The sequence below is a fragment of the Labrus mixtus genome, chromosome 14 (assembly GCF_963584025.1).
Source record: "Labrus mixtus chromosome 14, fLabMix1.1, whole genome shotgun sequence".
NCBI classification, from domain to species: Eukaryota; Metazoa; Chordata; class Actinopteri; order Labriformes; family Labridae; genus Labrus; species Labrus mixtus.
Window position 1 is genome coordinate 16142503 of NC_083625.1, and position 23665 is coordinate 16166167.

The 23665-nt window shown below is 38.5% G+C and overlaps 1 protein-coding gene across 3 annotated transcripts; it reads right to left on the minus strand.

Annotated features, from left to right (window-relative positions):
• Positions 1-3423: 3423 nt before the first annotated feature.
• LOC132988200 (core histone macro-H2A.1) lies at positions 3424-21857 on the minus strand. 3 transcript variants are annotated; one of them, XM_061055432.1, is made up of 9 exons: positions 21719-21857; positions 20211-20411; positions 19425-19531; positions 19104-19295; positions 18174-18281; positions 11907-11997; positions 9184-9273; positions 6056-6230; positions 3424-4963 (listed from the first exon to the last, which is right to left on the minus strand). In XM_061055432.1, the coding sequence occupies exons 2-9, from the start codon at positions 20380-20382 to the stop codon at positions 4798-4800; spliced, it is 1101 nt and encodes a 366-aa protein (XP_060911415.1). In that variant the 5' UTR covers positions 20383-20411; positions 21719-21857; the 3' UTR covers positions 3424-4797. The 3 variants fall into 3 exon arrangements, with proteins under 3 accessions (XP_060911415.1, XP_060911414.1, XP_060911416.1); XM_061055431.1 differs by lacking the exon at positions 11907-11997 and adding an exon at positions 13681-13780; XM_061055433.1 differs by lacking the exon at positions 3424-4963 and having other exon boundaries at positions 6201-6230; positions 11911-11997.
• Between the last annotated feature and the right edge of the window lie 1808 nt (positions 21858-23665).

The following is a 23665-nucleotide window of genomic DNA, read 5'->3' on the forward strand; positions in this document are numbered from 1 at the left end:
GGTGGACTCAACCTGTCACTTTGAACCTCGTATATTCTTACATTATATTTTTTCTATGGATTCCTTCAGGGCAGTATAACTTGAGTCCATCCTTTGCTGTTTCAGTCATCATTCCTGTTTATAATAATAACTTTGTAATATCTTTGAGATCTGGGAACATTACAGCTTCACTAAAAAAAGTTTAACAGTGCAAGAAAGGTGAGCAGTCAAACAAGTAGATATAGGTATTGATAAAAACAATGTGGTTGTTTACGATTTATGAACCAGACAAAATTAACAAACAATTGGATTAAGTGTGGGATTATAACAAAAGTTTCGGGTTTTACCTTCAAATAAAGTGACTAACATAATCTGCATTCTTTCTTTGTTTGACATTTAATTGTCAGCCTTTTGCTGCAACTTTTACAAGCTCAGCATTATTATAAACTTAAGACCAATTGAACAAATAAAGAAGTACAATCAAAAGGAATAAAACAACTACATAACCTTAAGCTAAAGACCAATTCCTAATCTTGATGTTAACAAAACAGTGGCCCCAACACAGTTATTCCAAAACACAGGTTAATCTACTATTCCTACAGTATCTCCTGGGATCTGTGTTGAACCTTTTACATAGACAGAATCAGGGAAACGGCAGATGAAATCCATCACACACACAGACTGCAGCGGAAGATCAGTTCGGCAGATTAAGTGCCAACCTGCCCCCCATCCAGGACTCGTACTGGTACAGGGTCAGGAAACGGGCAGGTGGCATCACTGCTCCTCATACCTCTGACACAAAGGGTTTAGACTCCTCCCCTTCGGTAGGTGTTACAGATCACTGTACGTCCAAACAACCACGAACTGTTTCTTCCCCAGGCTGTCACTCTGATGAACACTTTACAGTCACAGAGTGTCAGAACTGTCACTGTGAAATAACCTTTAAAAAAAACACCCACTGTGATGTGAAGATCATTTTTTCACATTTTATAGTCACTAACTTAATCGTTGTAAATATTGTTATTCTCCTCATCTGACATCAATCTATGCACACTGCTAATGTGACGACTGTAAAATCAAATGAACTCATGTGGATCTGTTACCTAATTACATAATTTATTATCCCTTGTGTGTGTGAGCATACCTGGCCATTAAAGCTGATTCTGATTCTATTTCTCTGATATTTTATTACAGATGTATTGAATTTATCATAGGTTTTACCACCTAAGGGGCATCTTCATGGCTGATATAAACAGTGTATCACAACCCCCCCCCCCCCCCCCAAACAGATCTAGCCCTAAAGTTACGTATCTGTATCCTGGCTAAAGAACTGCAAACATTATGGTGCCTGTACATGTAGTCTTGACTAATGTTTGCTGTGATAGCAGTCCATGTGCATTATTTCACTTGACCTTAGGTCATTGGTGGATTTCGAGAAGTTCACAAACAGTGACTTTGTAAAGATGGAAGATGATAGGACTCTGATTTCCATCCAAAAATTAAGTCATTGGCTTTTTTTTGTTACTGATACTTTGATTTTTAAAGAAGACTCACCAACCAAAAAATGAAACAGTGTTCCTTGCTTTGAGATCATATAATCAATATTCTTATATGAATTGAGGGTCACTTGATTTAATGTAAATCAAAGGGCTGCCTGTAAAGGGTCCCAACATTTAGCTAGAGCAGGCAGGTTTTTTTTAATCCTTAGATGAACCAATCTGTCCAATATCAAACAAACTATGCCGGTAATAAGCAAGTTTACTCAGGCTTTAGCAGGTTAAGAGTCGAGTATTTTTCAAGAGCACTGACACAAACCAACAACAGAGTGAGAGTTAACTTTTGGCTTAAAATACTGTTCCAAAATAACTGGAATGATCCTCAATGTCAGCTGGTTTGCCCTGTGAGCTATAGTTCTTTCCTGCTGTGAAAAGATGATTTTCACCTCTAAAGATGCAAAGATTGACACCAACTGCATTTCTTCTATTGTCCACTTGGGGCTTGGTTTTGGTTTTGGTCTCTATTACTGTGTTTGTTTTGTTGACATCTAAAACGGTTGTATTAAACTCGCCCTTTTGAATTATATTAAGCATGAACCTTATTCATAGTTGAGGTATGGTTACTTTGAGTAACAGGTGGATCCTGCTACTTGTCTGCCAGGACATCAACACAGCAAATGTATTAGCACTTAACCTCTTGTCTGTGTTGTGCCGTTGGATATTTTATTTTCAAAATCTTGAACATGTGTCTTATTGTTTGGTTTGTTTTTATTAACACAAAAGTCCAAGAAGTCTGTGCTCAAGTTTTTTCATAAGAAAATTCAAGTAATACATCAGCACTGGTAGAGAAGGTATATTTGTGGACGCTGACCATACTGTACGTTGCTTGTTGTGTTCATCATACATTGATTTATTTCTGGTGGTCCAGGCGTAGGCACCAAGGAGTTGTAACTGGCTTTTCCTTGTTGGAGAATCAGCTGACCATAGTGTTGAGAAGATGGGTAAAGTAGCCAGTGTCAATCTGGGTCTTGATTTTCTATTGGAGATGTGGGTGAGTGATAGATTATGGCGATAGTTATAATGTTGAATTTAATGTTTCAAAATGAAATTTCCTAATTCAATTGGAAAAGTCAAGTTAGCCTGGAACAATTTTATACACTGTCTGGTTTTGACACAAAAACTACTCAGGGAAAATGCACATGGTTCAGAAAGATGTGGTACTTTAAGGAACTTTAACAAGAAGGAAATTAAGTTATATTATCAAGTTACAACATGATGTAACTTTGGTCAGTTAAAATAATTCAGGTTTCACCTTTGGAACAAATACAGATTTTAGGCCTCTGTTTGAAAGTCCTGTCTTTGTTTTGTTTATTCAATCAATTTACGTCGACCACCTCCTAATGTAGACTTACACGCTCTTTATATACTTGACTTTCCCCGTGATTTTCTACTGCTATGGAAAACATGTTGCAGTCCTAAAAGTAATTGAATGACAAGTTGTAATTGAGTTAATAACGACATTCCATTGAAGAGTTAGTCAAAGATGAGCAGCAGCATACTCATCTTAAGCAAAAGTGTAGAAATAGATCAAGCTCATTTAAGCCTGTGCTCAGGTCTCACTTCTAGCCTCTGACTTCATTATAATGATGTTTTAACATCTCCCCATTTTCTCATTGAGACCATTTTGTCCTCATTGGTATAGAAGCACAATCTGGAGAAACCTGACACTTGGCTTTTCAATCAAATCATACAAGTGCAGCGAGCCAGTATTTAAATCATGTTCCCTTTGATACAGGGGCGATACATAATTTAATACAATCAAGACACACACACTTTTGTTCTTATAGGGAACAGTGAAGTTTTCTCTTGCAGCCCCTTTCTTATTTTTATGGGCGTTCTTGGCAGCACCTTCAAAATGATGTCATTATATCAAGAGGAAAAAAACATGTTTTAAAGGTATTTTATTACTGGAGTGTGTACAGACCTTTTTGTAGTATCATCAATTATAGCAATTCTTTAGAAAGCAATTTACAGTTTTTTTTCCGTATAAGAAAGTTAGGCTTTTGAAAAGTCCAGATGCAGCAGAGCAGTCAGGTTCCTTGTGTGTGTCCATCAGTCCCAATTCAAATCCAACTCAAATCGACCAGCGCCTGCGTGAAGAGGCGTGTGATGAAAACTCCAATTCTTGATTACATGGCGCCATCTAGTGGCTGCTGGATGAATGAGCAAAACAAAATGAAATAAAGGAGAGCCTCTATTTCCAGCAAAAAGTGTACTTTTGCTTTATGGCCTGACAAAAATTTAATAATAATATAACACAAACTTATAACACACTTCTTTACTCCAAACTACCTTTTAGAATGATTGTGAAAATTAAAATAGAAAATAAAAATGTGTCTTTGTTACAGTCGAATATTTTACTATAACATTTCACAAATACTCCATCTATATAAACAAAGATATGAACACACAATATAAACCATTTGTGCCCTGCATAAACCTCAAATCTCTGTTTCAATATCTCATAAAAGGATTTTACGATAAATGGAGAGCATGGGTTTGCTGTATGAATGCATGGTCTTGTACTACGATGAGTACATAACATATAGGTAGAAGCATGACATTCAACCTGCTTTACCCCAAACTGATCATGTTTTTTTTTTTTTCGGGAATTCAAGGTCTCTGCAGCACACAAGAAAACTATTCTTTTGCATCACACATCACAAAAAAACAAAAACTCATTCCAAAGTTCCATTATATTGGTCTCCTAAAGACCAACACCCAACATCCAACAATATTAACAACAGAAATGTGCCATCAACCAGAACTGGTACTAAAAATACACTGAATTAAGTGTCTTAAGTTTTTGAGATCAAAATAAAGAAAGCTGCTTTTGCTATCCTTACTTCCTTCACATGCATTAACCCGTATTCATCAGACTTCTCTGGAAGCCTGGTAATTGAGGTGTAGCCATCTCTGATATATAACATCTTTTACCATGAAATTAAATCTTTAAGTGAGTACTTTCACTTTTTAAATCTGTTTTTTTTTTACTCTTTGCACTGTTTGTATGAAAAGACCGTAGAATGAACAGTGCAATTCTTTATCGGAAGTAACAAGTAAATAAGAAATTAAAAACAATATCTGAAAAATACAAACATAATGCAAAAACAAGTTCCCGGCCTATAGAAAGATTCTTTTTTTTCTCTTCATATTTAGCAAATCACTACTAAACACCTTCCTATTTCCTAGAAGGAAAACAACAAGAGCAAGGGGGGAGAGGGAAGGAGGAGGCGATTACTCCAAAAGGCTTCGAAATCTTTTAGCTCGTCTCCAGTTTGGCCATTTCCTGAACATAGATCCCGATGCTCTCGCTGTCGAAAAGCACAAAGTAGACGGTCTTGATGGTAGAAGACATGGTGGCCACAAAGTAGCTGGAGATGGCCTTAAGGATCAGCTGGGCCGCTGTCTGCTTGGGGAAACCATTCCTGACAGAAAAGAACAAGTCACACTTAATGACATGTGTTTAAATGCAGGAGAGACTTTTCATTTACTTGACAACATTTCTGGCATTCATTATTTCAGAGACATAACTACAATCAGTTCTGGGGATTAATGGAGACACTGTGTCCAAAAAACTCAAAAAAATTAATTGCTTTCAGGTCAATATGGCTTGACAATAACAAACAACAACAGAGTGGTGCAAGCAAAATGCATGATGTTAGCCAAAGACAGCAAAATGTTAGAAATCTGTCTTTTTCAATCTATATTTCTATATCTATCTAGTATTCCCCTTGTCTGAAGCTCTTTATCCCACTAATGTTTAATGTGTTCATCAACTGACCTCATATGTGTTGCAGAGTGTTTACGTTTTGTGGCTAACCATGTAGCGCTCACTCAGCAGGAGGTTGTGTGAGTTAGAGGCATTACTGTTAAGGGGCTGGTTAAGCTTAATGCTTTATGACATTGGAAATAAAACGTCTTCACACAGGTCCAATTGTCAAGTTTACTAAGAAATATGTTGCTCCACCTGAACTCTCCAATTTTGAATAAGAGACTCACAGAGGCGGAGGACTTAACCGAGTGTTGTAGAAATGTAAGAGGAGTCTTTTTGTTTATTATCTATCTGTTCATGAATAACACATTTGATATATCTGCTAAAACTCCCTCTGTTTTTTCAATGTGGCAAATGATATCTCAGTAAAAAAATATATTGTAATGTCATTTATCCTGATATTGTGCAACCCTGGTAAACATTTACCTAAAATCGTTAGGAATAATTTCTAATTCATGACTTGTTGGTGTCAAGCTTTCCAAATCATCAAACTAGGTAAATGCCTGATTTGAATTACACACTGAAAGACACTCGTGAAGTACTTCCAGTTTAAGACCACACTCCTGAAGTTACAATACAGGATTCTAGTGATCTTGAGAATATGTAATCTACACTCAGTTACAGTAATAGTAAATTTTTTTATAAAAGCCTCCTACTTTTACTACAAACTCCAAGGATAGAAAAGTGTGTCCTATGTGATTGCATGTTGCATTGTTTGTCTGGGGTGTTTTCTGTGTTTTCTTACCTCCCACTACCAACGGACGGGAAAGCTACAGACTTGAGTTTCTTCTCGTCAGCGAGGGCCAGACAGTTTTTCACCGTCTTGTCCAGCAGCTCCTCGCATTTGTCCGAGCCCCAGCCTGGACTGTTGCAGTGGATGACGTACTTTGCAGGCAGACCAAAACCGCCGGTCAGGACAGCTGAGGGACGGAGAGGAAACAGAATCAGAAATAAAACCTTCATATGGTGACGTTTATTTGAAAGAGAAACAGTTATAATGCAAAAAAGAGAACGATTAAGGACTCCCAAGGTGACATAGATTGCGTCTATTGTTAAATGAATTCACTTTAAAATAAAAGCAGAGGGCTGCACAAAATGACCATGGTTCAGAAAGCCAGAACTAGCAGGTTTTTCTGGACTATAGCCTTGTATATAAATTGCTTAACTGACTTACAGCTTATCCATTAACTTAGTACAACAGACAACAAAGTGAAACTGTCATGAAGCTTTCACATTAGAAGAGATAGGGGGAAAAACTGGATAGCATTCATTTCTGAGGCTCAAAACTGACACCAAAAGGAAAACATGGATTCACTTTCAGCAAATATTTCACTGTTGAAGAAATGTTTGTGACAGCTTACAGAACTCTGAAAACATAATGACACTAAATGACAGAGCAATCGCTTTACACCCACATCTGCCACCTACATCATTTAGTGAAACCAGTGCCATGAACACAGTTATACAGAGATAGTAGTTATTGTTCCCCAACATCATATTTTCAATCTGTTTGTTTTGTTTCTTAAGACAGACTGACTCAACTGGTTCACCTCTGACATCCTGCTGGACTTCCACACATCTTGTTAATTTGTTTCAGCTTCATAAAATGGTTTTGTCAGAAGTCAAAACCCAAGAGTTGAATTTGGAGACCTGAGCTGGTAAAATAACACTTTTCTTTGTGGAAAAATCATTCAGCAAATCTTAAGAGCTTTAAATGATTTGACCAGGGCTTCACAGTGAGGGAGGTGAAATCACTTCTCCAGGCAGCAGAAAATGAGAGGAGGAAGAGGAGAAAACACAGAGAGAAGAAAAGGAGGAAGAGAAGGCAAGAGAAGACAAGCCAGCAGCTGTGGACAGGAAAACTCAGCCAGAGTCTCTGGCTCTGTGAAGTGAGAAAAAGCCACAGTCAGATTTTATTAGCCCACAGCGAACATGTGACGGGGCGGGAGTCAAATCAGAGGACGAGTTGATTTCCAGATGGAGCGAAGCAGAGGATGGAGACACTTCAGAGCAGAGTGAGAGCTCGTCTCACTGTGTGTGTGATCTGGTCGGCAGGTAAAGTGTTCGGATGATGGTGATGATGATGAGGATTGCAGGTTTCATGACTGCCTGCAAAAGTTCAACATGTTTTATGGTTTGGGATAGAGTCGGTGTGCTTTTTGTGCACTGCACATCTGGGAATTACCTGTCAATCAAACTGTGCAGACAGAAAGGCAACATTTCTGCTGATGAAGTTAAAGTCTGCCAGATTTGCTCTTTTTTCTTTATCAATTTGAACCTGCGGCTTTATCAGCTCATGGTGACAAACTTCTCTGTTCAGTCCACAAAAGGGCTTCATTCTTTACTTTCTGGCTTCCTGAGTTGTGCTTGAATAAAAACGAGCAGATCTGGTTTTAGCCCAAGTAATGAAAGATCCATTAAATTGTCAATTAATTCTCATTTGCATGCTGTTCTGACCTCTAAATGACCAGAGAGTCCAAAATGAAGAAGAAAATATAATTTATTAACTGTGTCCAATCATTTATTGCTTAAATTCACATGCTACCTAACAATAGGCATTAATCAGTAATTTGTTTGCTCCTAAAATGCAAAAACATGTCTTTCACAGATAGGCAGATTTTACACAATGGCTCATATTATGTTTAATAAATGTATGAAATCAAATATATTAATTTATCTCTCTCTAATTTGTAACAAATATTTCATGTCATGTACGTCTTGTAACCTGCTACTGGATGCTTTGAATTTCCCTCGGGATCAATAAAGTATCTATCTATCTATCTATCTATCTATCTATCGCCCAGAACAGAAATGATCTTAATAAATGACAGGACAGAACAGAACATGTGTTTCATTAAGACTAAATTCACCTTCAGGTGTAACCAGGAACATTAACTTTAAAAAAAGGGTACAAAAGGGAAAAAACAGTTTTGAAATGTGCCTCTTTAAAAGATAAATGTTATTTTAAAATCTGTGCTTCAATCACTTTTGGAGCACTTTAATTTCCAAAACTAACATTAAACCACTAATTTTGCCTCATTTTAATCCACCATGTGTCACATTCTTCATTTACACTCCATGCATCAGAGCACCTTCATGAACAGACCAGACATTACAAGGTAAGATCAAGTTCTACTCATTTTTGGAAGATTTAACAAAATATATTTTGCTTCTTCAATGTCTTGTACCTGTCTGACCTTGAAATTGAGAAGTTTCCTCAAATAATCCAGATGAGAAAATACACTTTACACGCACTTTCAACATCCTGAAATACTTTTTTTGACAGCTGTTCTGAACCAGATGTGGTCAGGATGACTGTTTGGCTGATCCAGATCCCCCAGAATCCCTGACAGGCTCTGCTGGCTGTCTGTTCAGTCACCTGGTAATCTATTTATGAGCTCCAGTAGAGAGCGGGATTATGATGCTGAGCTGTTTGGCTGAATGTGAGAGAGGGAGAGCAGTGGTGAAGGTGGGGAGTGTTTGAAAAATCAAGTGTGAGTGATGAATAATTAGAGAGATGGATGGAGAAAGAATAAGCGAGGGATAGAAGGAGGGGATGGAGACAAATGGACTGAAAGATAAAATCATCTGTAAGAGCTCAATACAGCTCTCTGAGGACTGAAGCCTGCAGATTCAGTATGGAGTTTCCAAGAACAGATATCATGTGCCAATACTGTCTTTGATCTTTCACTGTTTCTCTCAAAAGTTCAGTTTAGTTAAAACAGAAACTTGCAATATCTAACCTTTGAGAAGGGAATGAATATGTCTAATGTGTGTGTGTGTGTGTGTGTGTGTGAAATGCTGACTATTAATAAAGTATGCAGCATTTCCTAGAGCAGCAGGAGAGTTAATCCAAACATATTCTGTACTTACCACCAGCCACCTCCAGGGGGCCATTCTTCTTCTTCAGCTCCTGCACGGCATCCGTAAACTCCTTCCCTCCCTTCTTTTCCAGCGCGTTACCTTAAAACAGAGGAGAGCACTGAAATGAGTAAATCCTCACATGCTGCTGACAGACCGCCAAACAAACAGACAGCAGGGAGGATTTAAGGTGATGTCATGCAGACAGACACGCAAGCAAGACAACATGGAGATGGACAAACAGACAGGTTAGCAGTGGGGACAACGATGCTGTTAATCATTTCACCCTTTCTTCTCTGCATCCTCAAAGCTCACATGCAGCACACTGAGCCTCTGTTGTGTTACTTGTACGACTCTGAAAATGTCTAACAGGTGAATTGCAACGATTTAGTTCTGCTTTTTTCAGAATCCAAGGAGCATTGTAAGTTCAACTCTGCAGAGAGGGAAGACACATAAAGAAGTTGAGATCATTGGGGAGGCGAAATCAGGCTGAGTCTTTCCTACATGTTTTGATAGCTAAAAGAAGCCATTCCACAGTGAGCACACTGCATCAAGTATACTCAAAGCTAAAGAAAGAATCCACAGAGGAAACTGGAGAGCAGAGAGTCCATTTAAGTCCACACTCACAAGAGAAATTCATATTCTGGCTGCTCTGTCACTATAACATGCAGTGAGATTATATGAGAGATTAAGGTCACCTTTTGAGGAAAGTAATAAGACGATTGAGAAAAGCAATCAGATATATTTAAATCTTGCAGTTTAAAAGCCTGTTTTAAAGTTGATAATTAAATATTTACACATGTAACTATGCACTAAGATGTCGTTTATTGATCAGGAGTTGAAATTAAAGCTTCAAGAATGTGTCTGGGTAAATAACTTAGTGGATTCTCGGTGTGATCAGCTGATCTGACAGCAGAGTGGAGCTTGCTGAGTTTACAGGATGTGAAGCGACTCCTAGATCAGACATCTTTCTGCCAAGTGGAACAAAGTCGCAACAAGCAGCAGCAGACACTAATATACATGAATATGCACTCAACTGCTCTGTTTAGATCCAATTACTGATGACTCAGCATCTTCTCCATGACTAATGGCACTTGGATATTAGATGACTATAAAGCCTAACATGTTGTATATATATTCTTCAGAGGGATAAGCTATACAGTTGAGGCACTGTGCATGTGCCTCAGCAGGGAGCAGAACAACACAAGACATGTGGGCAAGCCAAGCTAAAGGACATATATTGCTTCTTTTTATACATTTTGCAGGCCGTCTGTAGCTGAATGATGCAAAAATTAACTTGCAAATTCTTGAAAGATGCTTCAGAGAGGGAACATTTCCTGAAGATAATTTGGTGGAGGTCAGATCCAGATCATGTGGTACTTAGTGCATGGCTGTGCTTCATGATTTTCTTTGAGACTGAAAACACAGATGCAATAAACAATGCAAGTTGATGCACTGGCACGCACAAGAACACCAGACAGCTGTTTACAATACTTCAGAACTTTGTAACACTGGAAAGTTCTCAGGGCAGCAATCATTTAATCTTTTGTCAAGCTGGTTTTAGTTTATTGTCAGAGGCGCTGCTTGTCAACAGGCAAAGCTTGTGGGCTTGTGGGCCCCTAGGCCAGTAATGGGCCCCCAAGGGCTGACAAACTTTAAACCCCAGCAGTGGCTCAAAATGTGTAACATTTTGCAATGACAGTAGGAAACCTCCCTGAGAGGACCCCATCTTAGAAAAAAGAATGAGGAAAACGGATAGCTAGAGATTGAAGCATTACATGAGTTTCTGACATCAGCTAAAGATAATGATAATGGTAACTATTATTTATAACATAAAGGTGATGAACTCTGATTGGAGGGCCCGACCAGACTCTAGAATTGCCATTGTTTATTGGAGAAATTGTGTTAAAAATCTTCACAAGGACAATGTGATTGAAGCAGATTCAACTTTTTGAAAGTCCCTGCATTTGTTTTTCTTAACTCCATGTGTGGCATTTTCTAATGAATAAGGGGCTCATCTTTTCAAAGCAGGGCTGTCTGATAGATTCATAACTGAACTGTTTTTTGCTTTATTCCATGAGGTTGTTGAGGTCATTACAGGGTTTTCCATCTGTCATCATTAACCCTCTTTTGACAATCAGAGCCAAGTTGCGAGAGGTTTCCAAAAGCATTCATTTTTGGCCTATAATAACGCAGGAATCTCTCAAATCTGAGGGAAACGAGTCAGCTGCCAGCCTAAAGGCCTTTTTGATGCAGTAAGCTGCCAAATTCAGATGATCCTTTTCACAATGTCCCAATTGAGTTCATGCTCTGAGTTAGGTTCATAAAAAACATAGCGTGTGACTTTAATTCTCTTTGGCAGCTGATTTGAAAATCTTGGAAACCGGCGTTTCCCCACACGCACTTAGTAATTGATAGATATAATAGTCCCTGCGTGCATGTTTCAAGCTTCTGCAAGTTCATTTTCACTCATGACACAATAGTTCTTTCAGTCAATGTTTTGCCATGGTAATAAATGCATAAATAAGAGCAGCCAGAGAGGTGGGGTAAGAGTGTTTGAGAGTGTGAGAGAGTTTTCTTTATAGCTAAGCATTGGGCTATAAACCTAACAAGCAGAAAAGAAAAGTGTGCCAGGCTGTTGTGTTTGTCTTCAAACTGCAGCACAGAATCTGAAGTAAGCAGAAAGAGAGCAGGACGAGCACTCGCGGTCTCCATGGTGACAAAGGTTCCATTACCTACTTCACCACCTGTATAGAGGGAGGAGTTGGTCGGGTGAACGACAGCGTCGCTCTCCACGATGGAAATGTCGGCTTGGACAACTTGCAACTACAGACGACAACAACGACAAACAAACAACAAGCAAAACAACATGGGTGTAAACACATGGAGAGTGATCAGGAGCAACTAGATGTGACCTGAAGAAGTTCAAGACGAATTTGAAGTATTGAGGGGGGAAAATAGACGGAGGAGTGAGGGTGCTCCTTGTTGGCTGAGGACATCACAGGAAACAAGGAGGCTGCGGTGGGTGACATCATGTAAGTAGGAAGCAGGACTGCACACTTAGCCAGATTTTCTGACATGATTACATGATCAAACCCAAATGTTGAATTTCAAACTGATAATTACACAAAATGAGTGCCTGAGTTGATTAAAAAAATAACTTAACTTCTTACATTTAAAAAAAAAATTTGAATATGAAAGATAATGAACGTAGTTTGGGATCAATATTAGGACTAATTGTGCCGTCTTTATTTCCAGGCTCACTAAAATGAGCAAACAGTTTTAGGATCACACTCCAGACTGTCGACCTTTCAGCCAGGCTGCAGTGAGAGACCAAGAAAAGTTCATGTCCTTTTCTTTCTTCTCTCAAATGTTGTGTTTTTCCCACTCCGATAACTTGAATTACACTGGTTATAAAGCCTTATATAGCCGGGCAGCCATCTAAATGGAAGACAACCTGGATTGGATCTCAACACATCTAGAATGGTACTTTGGGAAAAGCAGCCTCACTGCTTTGAAGAGCTTTGATAAAATCCTTGAATGTCGCCACAGAAATGAACGTTTTGTTTTGGGAATAGTCTTTTAATTCAAGATTCTCTTGATCTCCACAAGAGTATCGCTCTTTTCTGCTCTTCATTTTTAGTCAGAGAGCAGGTTCAGCCACTCAATGTGGTCAGACAGGGTCAAAGTTTAGACCTACTCAAGGTTTTCACAATGTGAGCAACATAATCAACCAGTCTGCAGCAGACATCAACAAACACTCCTGCAGAGAGAGCTGACCACTGCTGAGCTTTTCTAGGTCAGAAACAACACAGGCAAATCATAGAGCACAATTTCAGGCTGCACCTTTAATTGGATTTAGTTGTAATCTTTAGGTAATTTGACTGAGTTTATTTTCAGTTTTGTCTTTCAAATTTAAAGACACCAGTGATAGTATTTGCCTGGAAAGTTTTGAAGTTTGCATTCAATCTCATTTGCCAAATAAGGGGATGGTTTTAAACTGACTTCTACTCTTTTATTTATTTTTTGATTTTCTGGCCATCTGCAAAATGACACAGACCTCTTTTAAATAAACCTGTAAGCATACAACTAGCACGGGACCAAAATGTGAGAACGCACCAAATGCTTCCTGATTATGAATCAGGGTCTCTGTTAGGAAGAATACATAAATAGCATACGTCTTAATAAAATATAGTAAAAAATATGAATGCATTAATGAAAATTATTCAAAGGAATAGTTGAAAAGAGTGAGCTACATGATTTGGCCATTTATATATATATATATTCTTTTTTTTTTTTTTTTTTTACAGTCCTTCGTCTGTCCGTAACAATAATAATAATTCAAGTTGCTCAAAGTGTGAATGAAAAGATCTGCTGGTTGTGAAGTCTGACATCTTTTTCTCATAGTTCTTCTTTTTTGTTTTGTTTATTTGATGTAAAAAGGTTCAACATTCAAGGATTATTAATCTCAACCCCCACTGGGACCTAAGGGATGGGGGGGGGGCTCACCTAGATCATCTTTAAGTTCAAGTTCAGCATTGGTGGGGTTGATGACCCCCTCCACGTCAAAGCCAGCCAAGTTACTGACCTCGCTGTGGATAAGGTTGAGCTGCGAAGGAAGGGGGGAGGTCATGCAGAGGTAGGGGGGAGAGCAAGGAGGAGGAGGGGAAGCAAAGCCATTAAAACCAGACTCACACCACTATTTAAAGGGATACCTTGACTTTTTGATACTTTCCCGAATTGTACATTCAACAGAGCTGGATGCACAGTCAGCAAATGCAGAATGTGTGTGTGACATGTCGTAATAATGTCTAAATGTAGACTGACAGTCTATGCTCTATGTGTCATATGTATATGTGGATAAGGTAATCGTATCACAGAGAAAGACACTGTGACAAACATTATACCGCTCACTGCTTCTGCTCTTATGTTCAGCGTGTGTCTAATGAAAGAGTTCAGTAGAGGACAGCAGGCCTGCAGGTGCATTGATCGAGAAATGCTCAATTATTTAAAATGTCAGAGGAAACAGCTTGAGTAATCAGGGACGCATTTGTGAAACACAAGCAAATGGCTAAGTGTAGTGGCGAAAAAAACGGATAAATATGTGTTTTTCCCAGCAACACATTTAGAAGTGTCACAGCAGGAAACACAGAGGTGTTAGTGATGACTTTATGATGGTTGTGCTCTGTCTCAGTGTCCCTGTTAAGTCATTTCAGTGGCCACATTAGCATGCACTCTTTTTTAACAGTATTATTAAGAATATAAAAATATACAGATTATTATTTTGGCATAATTCAAATCAGGCTAGATGCATTTACTGATTAAGATGTGATATATGCTAATATTATTTGGATTTTAGGAGCATTAAGTGGAAATGTTTACAACACATTTGGAATATGTGTCACTATTTGGCTTTGCACAGCCTCTTGCCCGTTCAGCTCTCAAACCAATCAGGTAGCAGTTTGCAAGACTGGGACAGAAATGCATTCACAAAAAGAAAGTCCCTCATTGATGTTTGTTTTACAGCATTATGAAAGACTTCGGGGGAACTGGGAGAAAGGAAAGTGTTGTTTAAAAAAGGGAAATTCCTCCATAAGCTAAGCCGTAAGACCCGCGCCAGTATTTAATCAGAGTAAGTATGGCTGCATGTAAACAGAATACTTGTTTTCATTTTTAATATATGGAAAATGAAAAGCCTTAAACAAGAGCTGCTCCACTCAGCTGTCAACCCATTACCATCCCATTACTGATGGGGTTTTTCTGTTCTGTCAAAGTGTTGTTTGTAGAAAAAAAAATGTTGTGTTTGTTGTCATGATTAGTAAGCTTCTTAATAATTTCCATAATAATCTATTATAAATGATGAGTTAGGTCTTACATGTCTTACAGTGTCCCTTACTATGTCAGATATGCTTTGTGTTTCTCTTTGTTTATTGAACTGCAAAGATAGTTAATGACCAACACTGTGGGATATAATGAAACAGAAACATCAAAATATCAAGGCATCCTTGTCAGTGTTAGGAATTGTCAGTGAAAAGGCATCATCCTGTTAGTGTCTCAGCTTCATTCGTTTTCTGTTACTTGAAGAACTCAAATTTCAAAAAGGAACTTTAACTTAGAAATAACAGCAATGGAACAAAAGCAGAGCAGTGAGATTAAAGCATTGACAACAGAACAGATTTAGATTTAGGCAGGAAAAAGGCAGTTAGGATAATTAAGTCTTTGAAACAGAAACAGACTGGCTTTTTTAATTCATAGGATCATTATCTGAATCAGCGGGAGGTTCACTGCATTGGTTTGATTCATTATCTTCCACTTATTCAAACAGCTGCTTTAATCTGAGGTCAGCGACAAAATCGAGCAGGAAGCCATTTTACTAATGAAGAGAGTGTGAGGAAGGCAGACAAACACCGCTGCTGGGGAGTGTTTGAGCTGAATTTCAAACAATGCAGCCATTGTTTGAAATTCAGAGTATTTCATGTAAACACACATGAGAAAGCATGTGTTCGTGTCATAATATTTTAGCCTTCTAAGATGTCCATAAAAGTATTTTTCTTGTGCGTTTAACCTATTTTCTGAAATGATAGCTTCTGATGTTTTCAAATTTTACTAACAGATCAATGAATTAATGGTTAAATCAAGCAAAGCCAAACAAGAGTATCATTAGCTTTGAGTCTATGCTGGGGGGGGGGTTCAGGAGGTTTGTGCGTCTGCATTTGGTCAGGTTAATAAGCCAGTGTTATATGAAATGATCAAAAGCATAATGCAGGTAGAGCGATGCATGCAGTGCCATTAGCAGTACTTTAAGTCAAAACTGAGCTGAATCGGTGAACTCTGGAAGTACATTTCCAACATTTTTCTTTTAATTCTAACAGTGTAATAGATCGTAAAACAGATGATAAGATGCATCTAAGGCTTTTTTTACAACATTGTGTTGGGGTGAAAAATTCAGAGGACACTGATGAAATGATAAAGCCCTAAGCTAAGCACTTCAGATTTAGTATTCTTGTTTTCCACTCATAGTGTTCACATGATCAAAAGTCCTATTACACAATGATTATGATCATGTGTTATAACTGATTAATGTTCAGGAGCAGGGAACTTGTGACACTGTTTGCATCATTCTTGAGTCATTCCTTCTCTTACATGTGAAGTCGTTCCTCTGCCTTTAATCTTTTTCAAACGTCAAATCTGTTTTATTTGAGCTACTGATCTTGAAATTTTAAAGAACATATGTGACATGGCTTTGAAGACATTTTGAGGTAAATTTACTTCCATGTTTCAATTCAACAGAAAAAAAGGTGAGAAAGATGTTTTGTTGATTTGTGTGCAGCAGGACCAAAGCATGGGGCACTAACAGATCTGAGATACAACAGATGAGCAGTGAACACAGCAGACAAGACTTTATGTCTATGTTCTGTTATGTAGCACCACATGATCAGAAATGTTTGGTGGATTAAAGCTGACCACTGCAGAGGTATTACAGCGTCAAGGTAACTTACATTTCTAAAACAATTAGTGCTGTTGAACGATATCTTTTTAATCAGAATTTACTGCTGGATTTCAAAAGTTAATCACAATTAATGTAATTGCATGTTTAAATTTCCATTATTTTAAATTTCAAACCATTTCTTTCTTGATTTGGGATTTAAATAAATGTTAAGAAATTTACTTTATAGTGTTTATTTTGAGATTTATTATTTTAATATGTGCTGCACTGCTACACCAGTGTGAGGTAGGAGCTTCAAAGTGCTTGTTCTGTTAAATACATAGTTTAAGTTTTTTATGAAAGAATAAGATTGTTACACACAACGAAATATGCACCAGTGCCTGTACAACACAGCTCACTGATGTCCAGTTTTCCTCAGTTAATAACACAGCATTTGTACTTTTCCTGAGTTCCAGTTGAAATGTTTTTTCTGTTTCATACAGGTCCTGTATGCCTGAGATTTTTATTTTTTTTGTGACGGTGAGGCATATAACTGGTGACAACTTGAGGACAATCCGAGTCTTCCACAATGTTGACTTTCCTACTGTCAGTTGTTTTCAATTTTAACAAGTGCTGTAGCGACCTTTTTGAATTTAGTTTCACCGTCAGGTCTGTGGTGATTCACACACTCATAAGTAGTGCTCTGCCTGCTGACTTCAGTCTAATTATCAGCTCCTGCTTAGCTCGTAGGTGGTAGCTCAAAGTATGTTGGTGATTTTTTTATTCCGTTTGACACAAGGTGCATATTACTTTTGACTTGTTAACCGAGCCATCTGGGAGTTTTTTTAAAGTGAAGTTAGACATTGAAAAGCGCAGTGGTGTTGTTGTCTTCTATGACTGCAGCAGCTTAGCTATGGCGCGCCAAAAGGGACAAAAAAGCATTAAATTTAAGCAATTGTAAAAAAAAAAAAATGAATCTATACGCTTCAGACCTTAATGAAATCATGATTAACGAGTTAGCACTAACAGCCAGAAAAAACAATGGACAATAAATTACTTGATCTTTCTCTGAGACAACCATTTTTAAAATTTCAGATAACATTAAACATGATTTCACCTCCTGGACTGATTCAGCTATAGTGGGGGAGTAAAGACAAACAAACTGATGAGAAACAGATTCATTTTTCTGTTTTGAGTCGGCTCCAGTAGTTTCAATGAATAAAACATTGTAGCTGAGGAAAAGACAGAATACCACCTTTGGTTTTAGAGTTTTTCTGAGCACTGATCTGATTATTCTAGTTACTTTTAAATAAATTAGACATCATGTTTTCTCCCAAACAGAGGGAGGATTCCCCATGACAAAAAAAATTAACTTGTGTTTCATTCCTTTGATGTCTGAAATATTAAATACTAATCTCCTTTGAAATTTTAGAATAAGGAAGTCCTTTCATGACAAATGTTGCACCATACATTTTCACTCTAAGTATATAATTTGATAAAGAATAAACTCTGGTTTCTTCAATATGAAATTAAAACCTGTCTGGGTTGAGTATTTTTCAACTAAGAGAGCACTGACCTTCTGACCCAGAAAGAGGCTTTTGGTGGAGAGCACGGTGAAGCTGTCCCCTGGAGATCCCTCTGTGGTGCTGTCTGCGGTCGCTGCCTTGCTCAACTCACCCTGCTTCTGTTGGCGACACAAAATACATGTTACCATCATCGTGACACTTTATTTTTCACAACAGGAGACTATAGTTTTCTGTGAGGAGGTAAAAGGTGAGGCTCGGCTACTATAACATCTAATCTTACATTTTGCAAAGATGACGGACTGCTCGTTATCAGATGTCAATATATTTTTTCATTCACCTCTAATCAATTTCATGTTTTGATTTCAAATGTACTGTCGTTGTCAACGGTAAACAAATTGTGTTTTATGAATCTTAAGATCTTTCTTTTCCGAATACAATTTTCAATTGAAATCTTTTTCAAACATCGCACATTATATATATCATAAATATATGCGATAACTGGTTTAAAATCAACAATAAAGTATGTCTAATGCTCTCCTGCAGATAAACTAATAATTTATAACTAGGGCTGTCAAAGGATATATTTTTTTAATCAAGATTAATAGCTGAATTTCAACTGTTAATCAAGATAAATCACATTTTTGTACATGTTTGAAATTCTATGCTTTGTTTGTGTTTTTGTGCTGCCTTAAGATATGGGTTCTTTACTTCCTGTTTGGATAAAAACCTGCTTTTATTTTGATAGAACTGAAGGAACTTCTGGTGCATCAAAGGTTAAGACAAAACAGCACACTATATATGTGATTTAAAAAGTGTATGTGTTCATTTCAGACCTTAATCACGTCACAATTAATATCTTAATGCCAAGAGCTCTATTAATAACATGTTTACTTATAACATTGTATTTCTTTCCACAGCATAAATCTTCAGTGTTGATAAAAAGAGTAGATGTCCTGTGGTCTGTTAACATCATGAAATACCTTAGCCTTTCCTCCTGGCTTTCTTCCGCTCGTTTTCTTGGCTGTAGATTTCTTAATTGGTTTGGGTTTCTTTTCGGGGGCTGGTGAGACGGGGGCCTCAAGTTTTCCCTTTGCTCCTCTCTTCTTCGCCAACAGCTCTGGATGGATGTTGGGCAGGACTCCACCTGCTGCAATGGTCACTCCTTTCAACAACTGAGACAGACGGGAAGAAAATGTTTTAAAGTTGACATGTTCACACACTGCCTAGACGATAAAGGTGAGCTGCTATTATGTTAACACAAATGCAACATCTCAAATGTTTCTGGGTTTTTTTCAGCAGACCTGGTTCAACTCCTCATCGTTTGCGATGGCCAGCAGGATGTGTCGTGGTGTGACGCGACCCTTCTTGTTGTCTCGGGCCGCGTTACCTGCCAACTCCAAAATCTCAGCTACATGGGTAAAAACATAAATGAACAAACAATCAGAGCAGCTCATCTATAACTGTTGTAGTGCACGTATTGTGAAAGGAATCTATTAATGTCTAATGATTCTGAGGGAAACTCAGTTAATGTTTACTGAATAAATTCCATGTGTTCTTTTTATTTTAAATATCAGTATAAAGTTAAATGAATCAATACAACAACAGAAAGGGACTTAATGTGTATTTAACAGAGCTGTGCATCTTCACTGATCTCACGATTCGATTATTCTGTTAACGATTTGATACGATATGACGAGGCATCCTGACGGGCTGCATCCTCAACTTTCTACATTACTGCTCATTTACTACTTTTTCATTCATGAAATACAGCAGCAGATAAATATAAAATCCCTGTTTATTATTTGAAATTACTTTAGAAGTCAATGTCAACATATGTATTTACATTGTAAACCAAAATAAATAAATGATACAGTTCCAGAAGCAGCCTAAAACTCTACACGCACCGTCAGTATGCAACAATCGATTTGTAAAGTTCTGTTACTGCATCAAAGCAGTATCATCCGCGTCTGCATGCATCGTACAAACTATTCTAGTAACAACTAAGAAAACCCTGGCAAAAGTTGATAAGCTGTCCTCTGAATTTTCATCCACATGTTTAACCTTAGAAATCAAACACTAAATCTCACCAGTAAGATATTCGAGGACAGCAGCCAGGTAGACGGGTGCCCCCACCCCTATGCGATATTTGGGCAGGCCTCTCTTAATGTAGCGCAGCATGCGCCCCACAGGGAAGATGACCCCGGCCTTGGTGGACCGGGACGTCTTGGTCGACTTCTTCTTTGCTCCTCGGCTGGACATGGTGCTGAGTCTGCTACCAGTGTTTGGCTCTAGAAGAACAAATCAACATGGTACATTTACAGATCTGTATTACTCCACATGATCAACACATCAATAACATGCTTTAATACAGACTTTCTTTGCTACATGTAAACACTGACAGGTTGCAGTAGCTGTGATCTGTTTTCTAAACTTTTTTACAACAAACTTTATTCAGCTCCTCAATAGGACAGCGTACCCATAGATTTTAAACACTTACCTTAAGGTTGATAACTTTTGACAGCTTAAAATTGCTGAAGCGAGAACATGCTGCTTCAGTCCCCATGGGTTTTAAATCCCAACATTTACCCCCCCCCCAAAAAAAACTCACAGAAAGAAAACAAAATCATTGTATTTATGTCAACCCTTTCATATGAGTGAATGTATTTCCCACTTGTAATTAAGATTTCATATATTTTCAAATCACCATGAGGACAAATCAATGGGGGGGGCATTGATTTTTTTACTCTAGCCTACTGTAGGCCTATGCTACTGTCTGATCACAGTATTTAATTAATAAAATATGCCATTAGCATCCTGAGTCGTAATTTATTAAATGTAATTATGCAAAAGACTACCGGTATACTTGTTTTAGGTTAAACTTCAGTAAAAAAAAACAATGATCCTCCGAGTTAAACCAGTGGTATGACAAGCAATGATTGTGATTTAAGTAGCCTATTTCTTATTGCACCAGATGTCGACATCAATTAGCTTTCTGTTACGGAATCAATTAGCAACAACAAAGGCCAGGCTGTTACCTGAACATGGGCTAATGAACCAAACATATTAAAAACACACCTTAATGTAACCGTAGAAATAACAATGTTATTGATAAACAGACAGCAGATGCTACACGCAGAATGTGTCTGCTCCAGTCAGGTAACGTAGGTGGGTTTAAGCGCCACACTGGGCATTTCTTCCTGTTGGCCACTGACAGACAAGACAGCGATTTCCGCATGCCAACAGCACCGCCTGATCTCTCCCACCGGTGAATGTGTTACATGTCCACAGACTACGCGACTGAACAAATGCAAAAATGGAGCTGTCAAACGACCTGCGGACATTTCTACGTTAAGGTCAACGAGCTTTGGGGTGGGAATAACCCCGGCACAGTGGCGGCCGCTGCCCGCTCCTCCCTCCCCTCCCCTCCCCGCCTGTCAGCTCCAGCACACGGTCTCCGCTGTCGGCCTCCATACCAGAAAAACAACGAAATGGCAACGTTAACAGCTCAGGTTAGCGAGAGAAACCCTGCTTTACTGACAAGAAGCTGCCGTATTCGACTGGTTAAGCATGTGTGCAAACCCGGTGGATTACTCACAAGACAGGGCACAGCGGAAAATGTCTCCCGTTCTCCGGTAACAAGCCTGGGCACAGTCCTCGACTCCCACAATCCACAGCGAGCTGAAATATTGCAGCGAGCCAGCGCTGCCCGTGGAGCGATGCAAACTGCTGGAGAGCAGCGAGCAAACCTGCTGATCTGCTACCGAGCTGATGATCTTTAACCCTTTACAGCTTTACTTTTGTCAGAGAAAACACGTGCTTTGAACCGATATGCAGACTGTTCACCGAGCATATCGATGCTAAGTCTTACATTGTGCTTTTACACATTATTCAGCGTTTGGTCGAGCTACTTTGACCAGGGCCGTCAACAATTCTGGACACTCTTATAAAATATATGCCTGGTAAACCCCCTGGTAAATTCCCAATGTTTGATAAGCTAATTACAACATTTTGCATTAGTGTCCCCTTTAAATGTAGGCTATTAATCAAAAATGTACAATCAATATTAGGGCAATAAAGTGCCATTTTTATCAATATGCACTAATTGTGAGTTCAGAGGTAAAAGCAAAATTGCAAAAAAGCAAAAAGGTGCACTTACACACATTTAGCCTACACAAGCAGTGGAACCACATGCATAAATGTTTTAACTCAAGGAAATATTACCAGGTATCCCTGGTGTGAGTGAGCTAACATACATTTGGTACACCTGCATGAGGCAAACTAACACAGAAAAGGAAAATATTTTTTTATCCCAACACGACACATAGCTACAGCCGTGTCACAAAATGTTGTTTTAGGCAAATATTGGTGAAGGTGAACTAAACTGAGCTCGAAGGCTTTTCTTTAATGCTCAACGTATCTTGGGCGCACAAGCAGTTAAGTTTGGGAGCCACTGGTTAAGCATGTTAACACACTAACTTTAGCTAATTTAGCTAAATAAAGATGATGAAGAGAATGCAATTTGTTTTAATGAAACTATCAATAATATAATATCAGTAATAGTTCTGTAAAAGCATAAAATGCCACTGAAAGAAAGGTCTGGGGAACAGCAAAGTATAAGGGCTAAGTTCATGGCTATTGTAGCCTACAATATTACATGGGAATTATTTAGACTTACAGGTTGACTGACTGACATTGCATGAATGTCTTTTAGGGGGTAAACTTCACTATCAAGTACAGTTCATGGGTTTTCCGTTAAGTTCTTGGTTTAACCTTAACCCTAAAAGTGACCCAATCGCAGATGCTATTTGATCAAAAGCAACATATGCTTATGAGAAACGTCCACAGGTATAGCAGCGTTGGAGAATAGTCTGGTCATTGTGTGGAGACACTTTGAGCTTCTGTCTTTTTGATTTAATCAAAGCGGCCGGCAATCGCAGGCATTGAAAAAGGAAGCCAATGAGCTAGTGAAAAATCTCCAAATCTTCCCTTCAGTGACCAATGGGTGACGTCACTGAGCGTGCATTCACACCAGAGCTGTTTGGTCAGTTTGAAATGAACTATGTTGTGCTTTGGTTTGGGGTGGTGTGAATGCAAAAACTAACTCTGGTGCAGACCAGAGAACCAAACTTTGGTCCACTTGAAAACAGCGTTTTGATCTCCATAGATGAGAATGCGATCCAAATCAAACAAGGGAAGTTAACAAAAAAGCAATGCATTGTGGGTTGAATTTGGCCGGATTTTTCAGAATAAACAGCTAATGTCAAATAGGCTTGCCAAGCGTGGCTGATGTTAACATTGCTAACATCACCTGCCTTCAGTCCTTCCTGCAGGTGAATGTCCACATGCTTGTGTACCATGGCCTATACTTAATGTGGTTACACATTGCTCTAGTCTAGTAAATATGCCAGTTTGACCTGGCACAGCCAACATGTAAATTCATCACTTTTTTTAGATCTAAATACTGCCAAACTGAGCAATGCTACGGGAGGCCTGTTTTCCACTGTCCTGCTGTTTAGTTTGGTGTCATATTGCTGCATTAGGC

Excerpts from the sequence above, each read along its gene's own strand:
- LOC132988200 (XM_061055431.1), bottom strand. The coding sequence starts at position 20,382 with ATGTCCAGCCGAGGAGCAAAGAAGAAGTCGACCAAGACGTCCCGGTCC. Across the intron at positions 6,231-9,183 it reads CCCCCTGGAGGTGGCTGGTG|CTGTCCTGACCGGCGGTTTT; the intron begins GTAAGTACAGAA and ends TCCGTCCCTCAG. Across the intron at positions 4,964-6,055 it reads CCGTCCGTTGGTAGTGGGAG|GAATGGTTTCCCCAAGCAGA; the intron begins GTAAGAAAACAC and ends CTTTTCTGTCAG.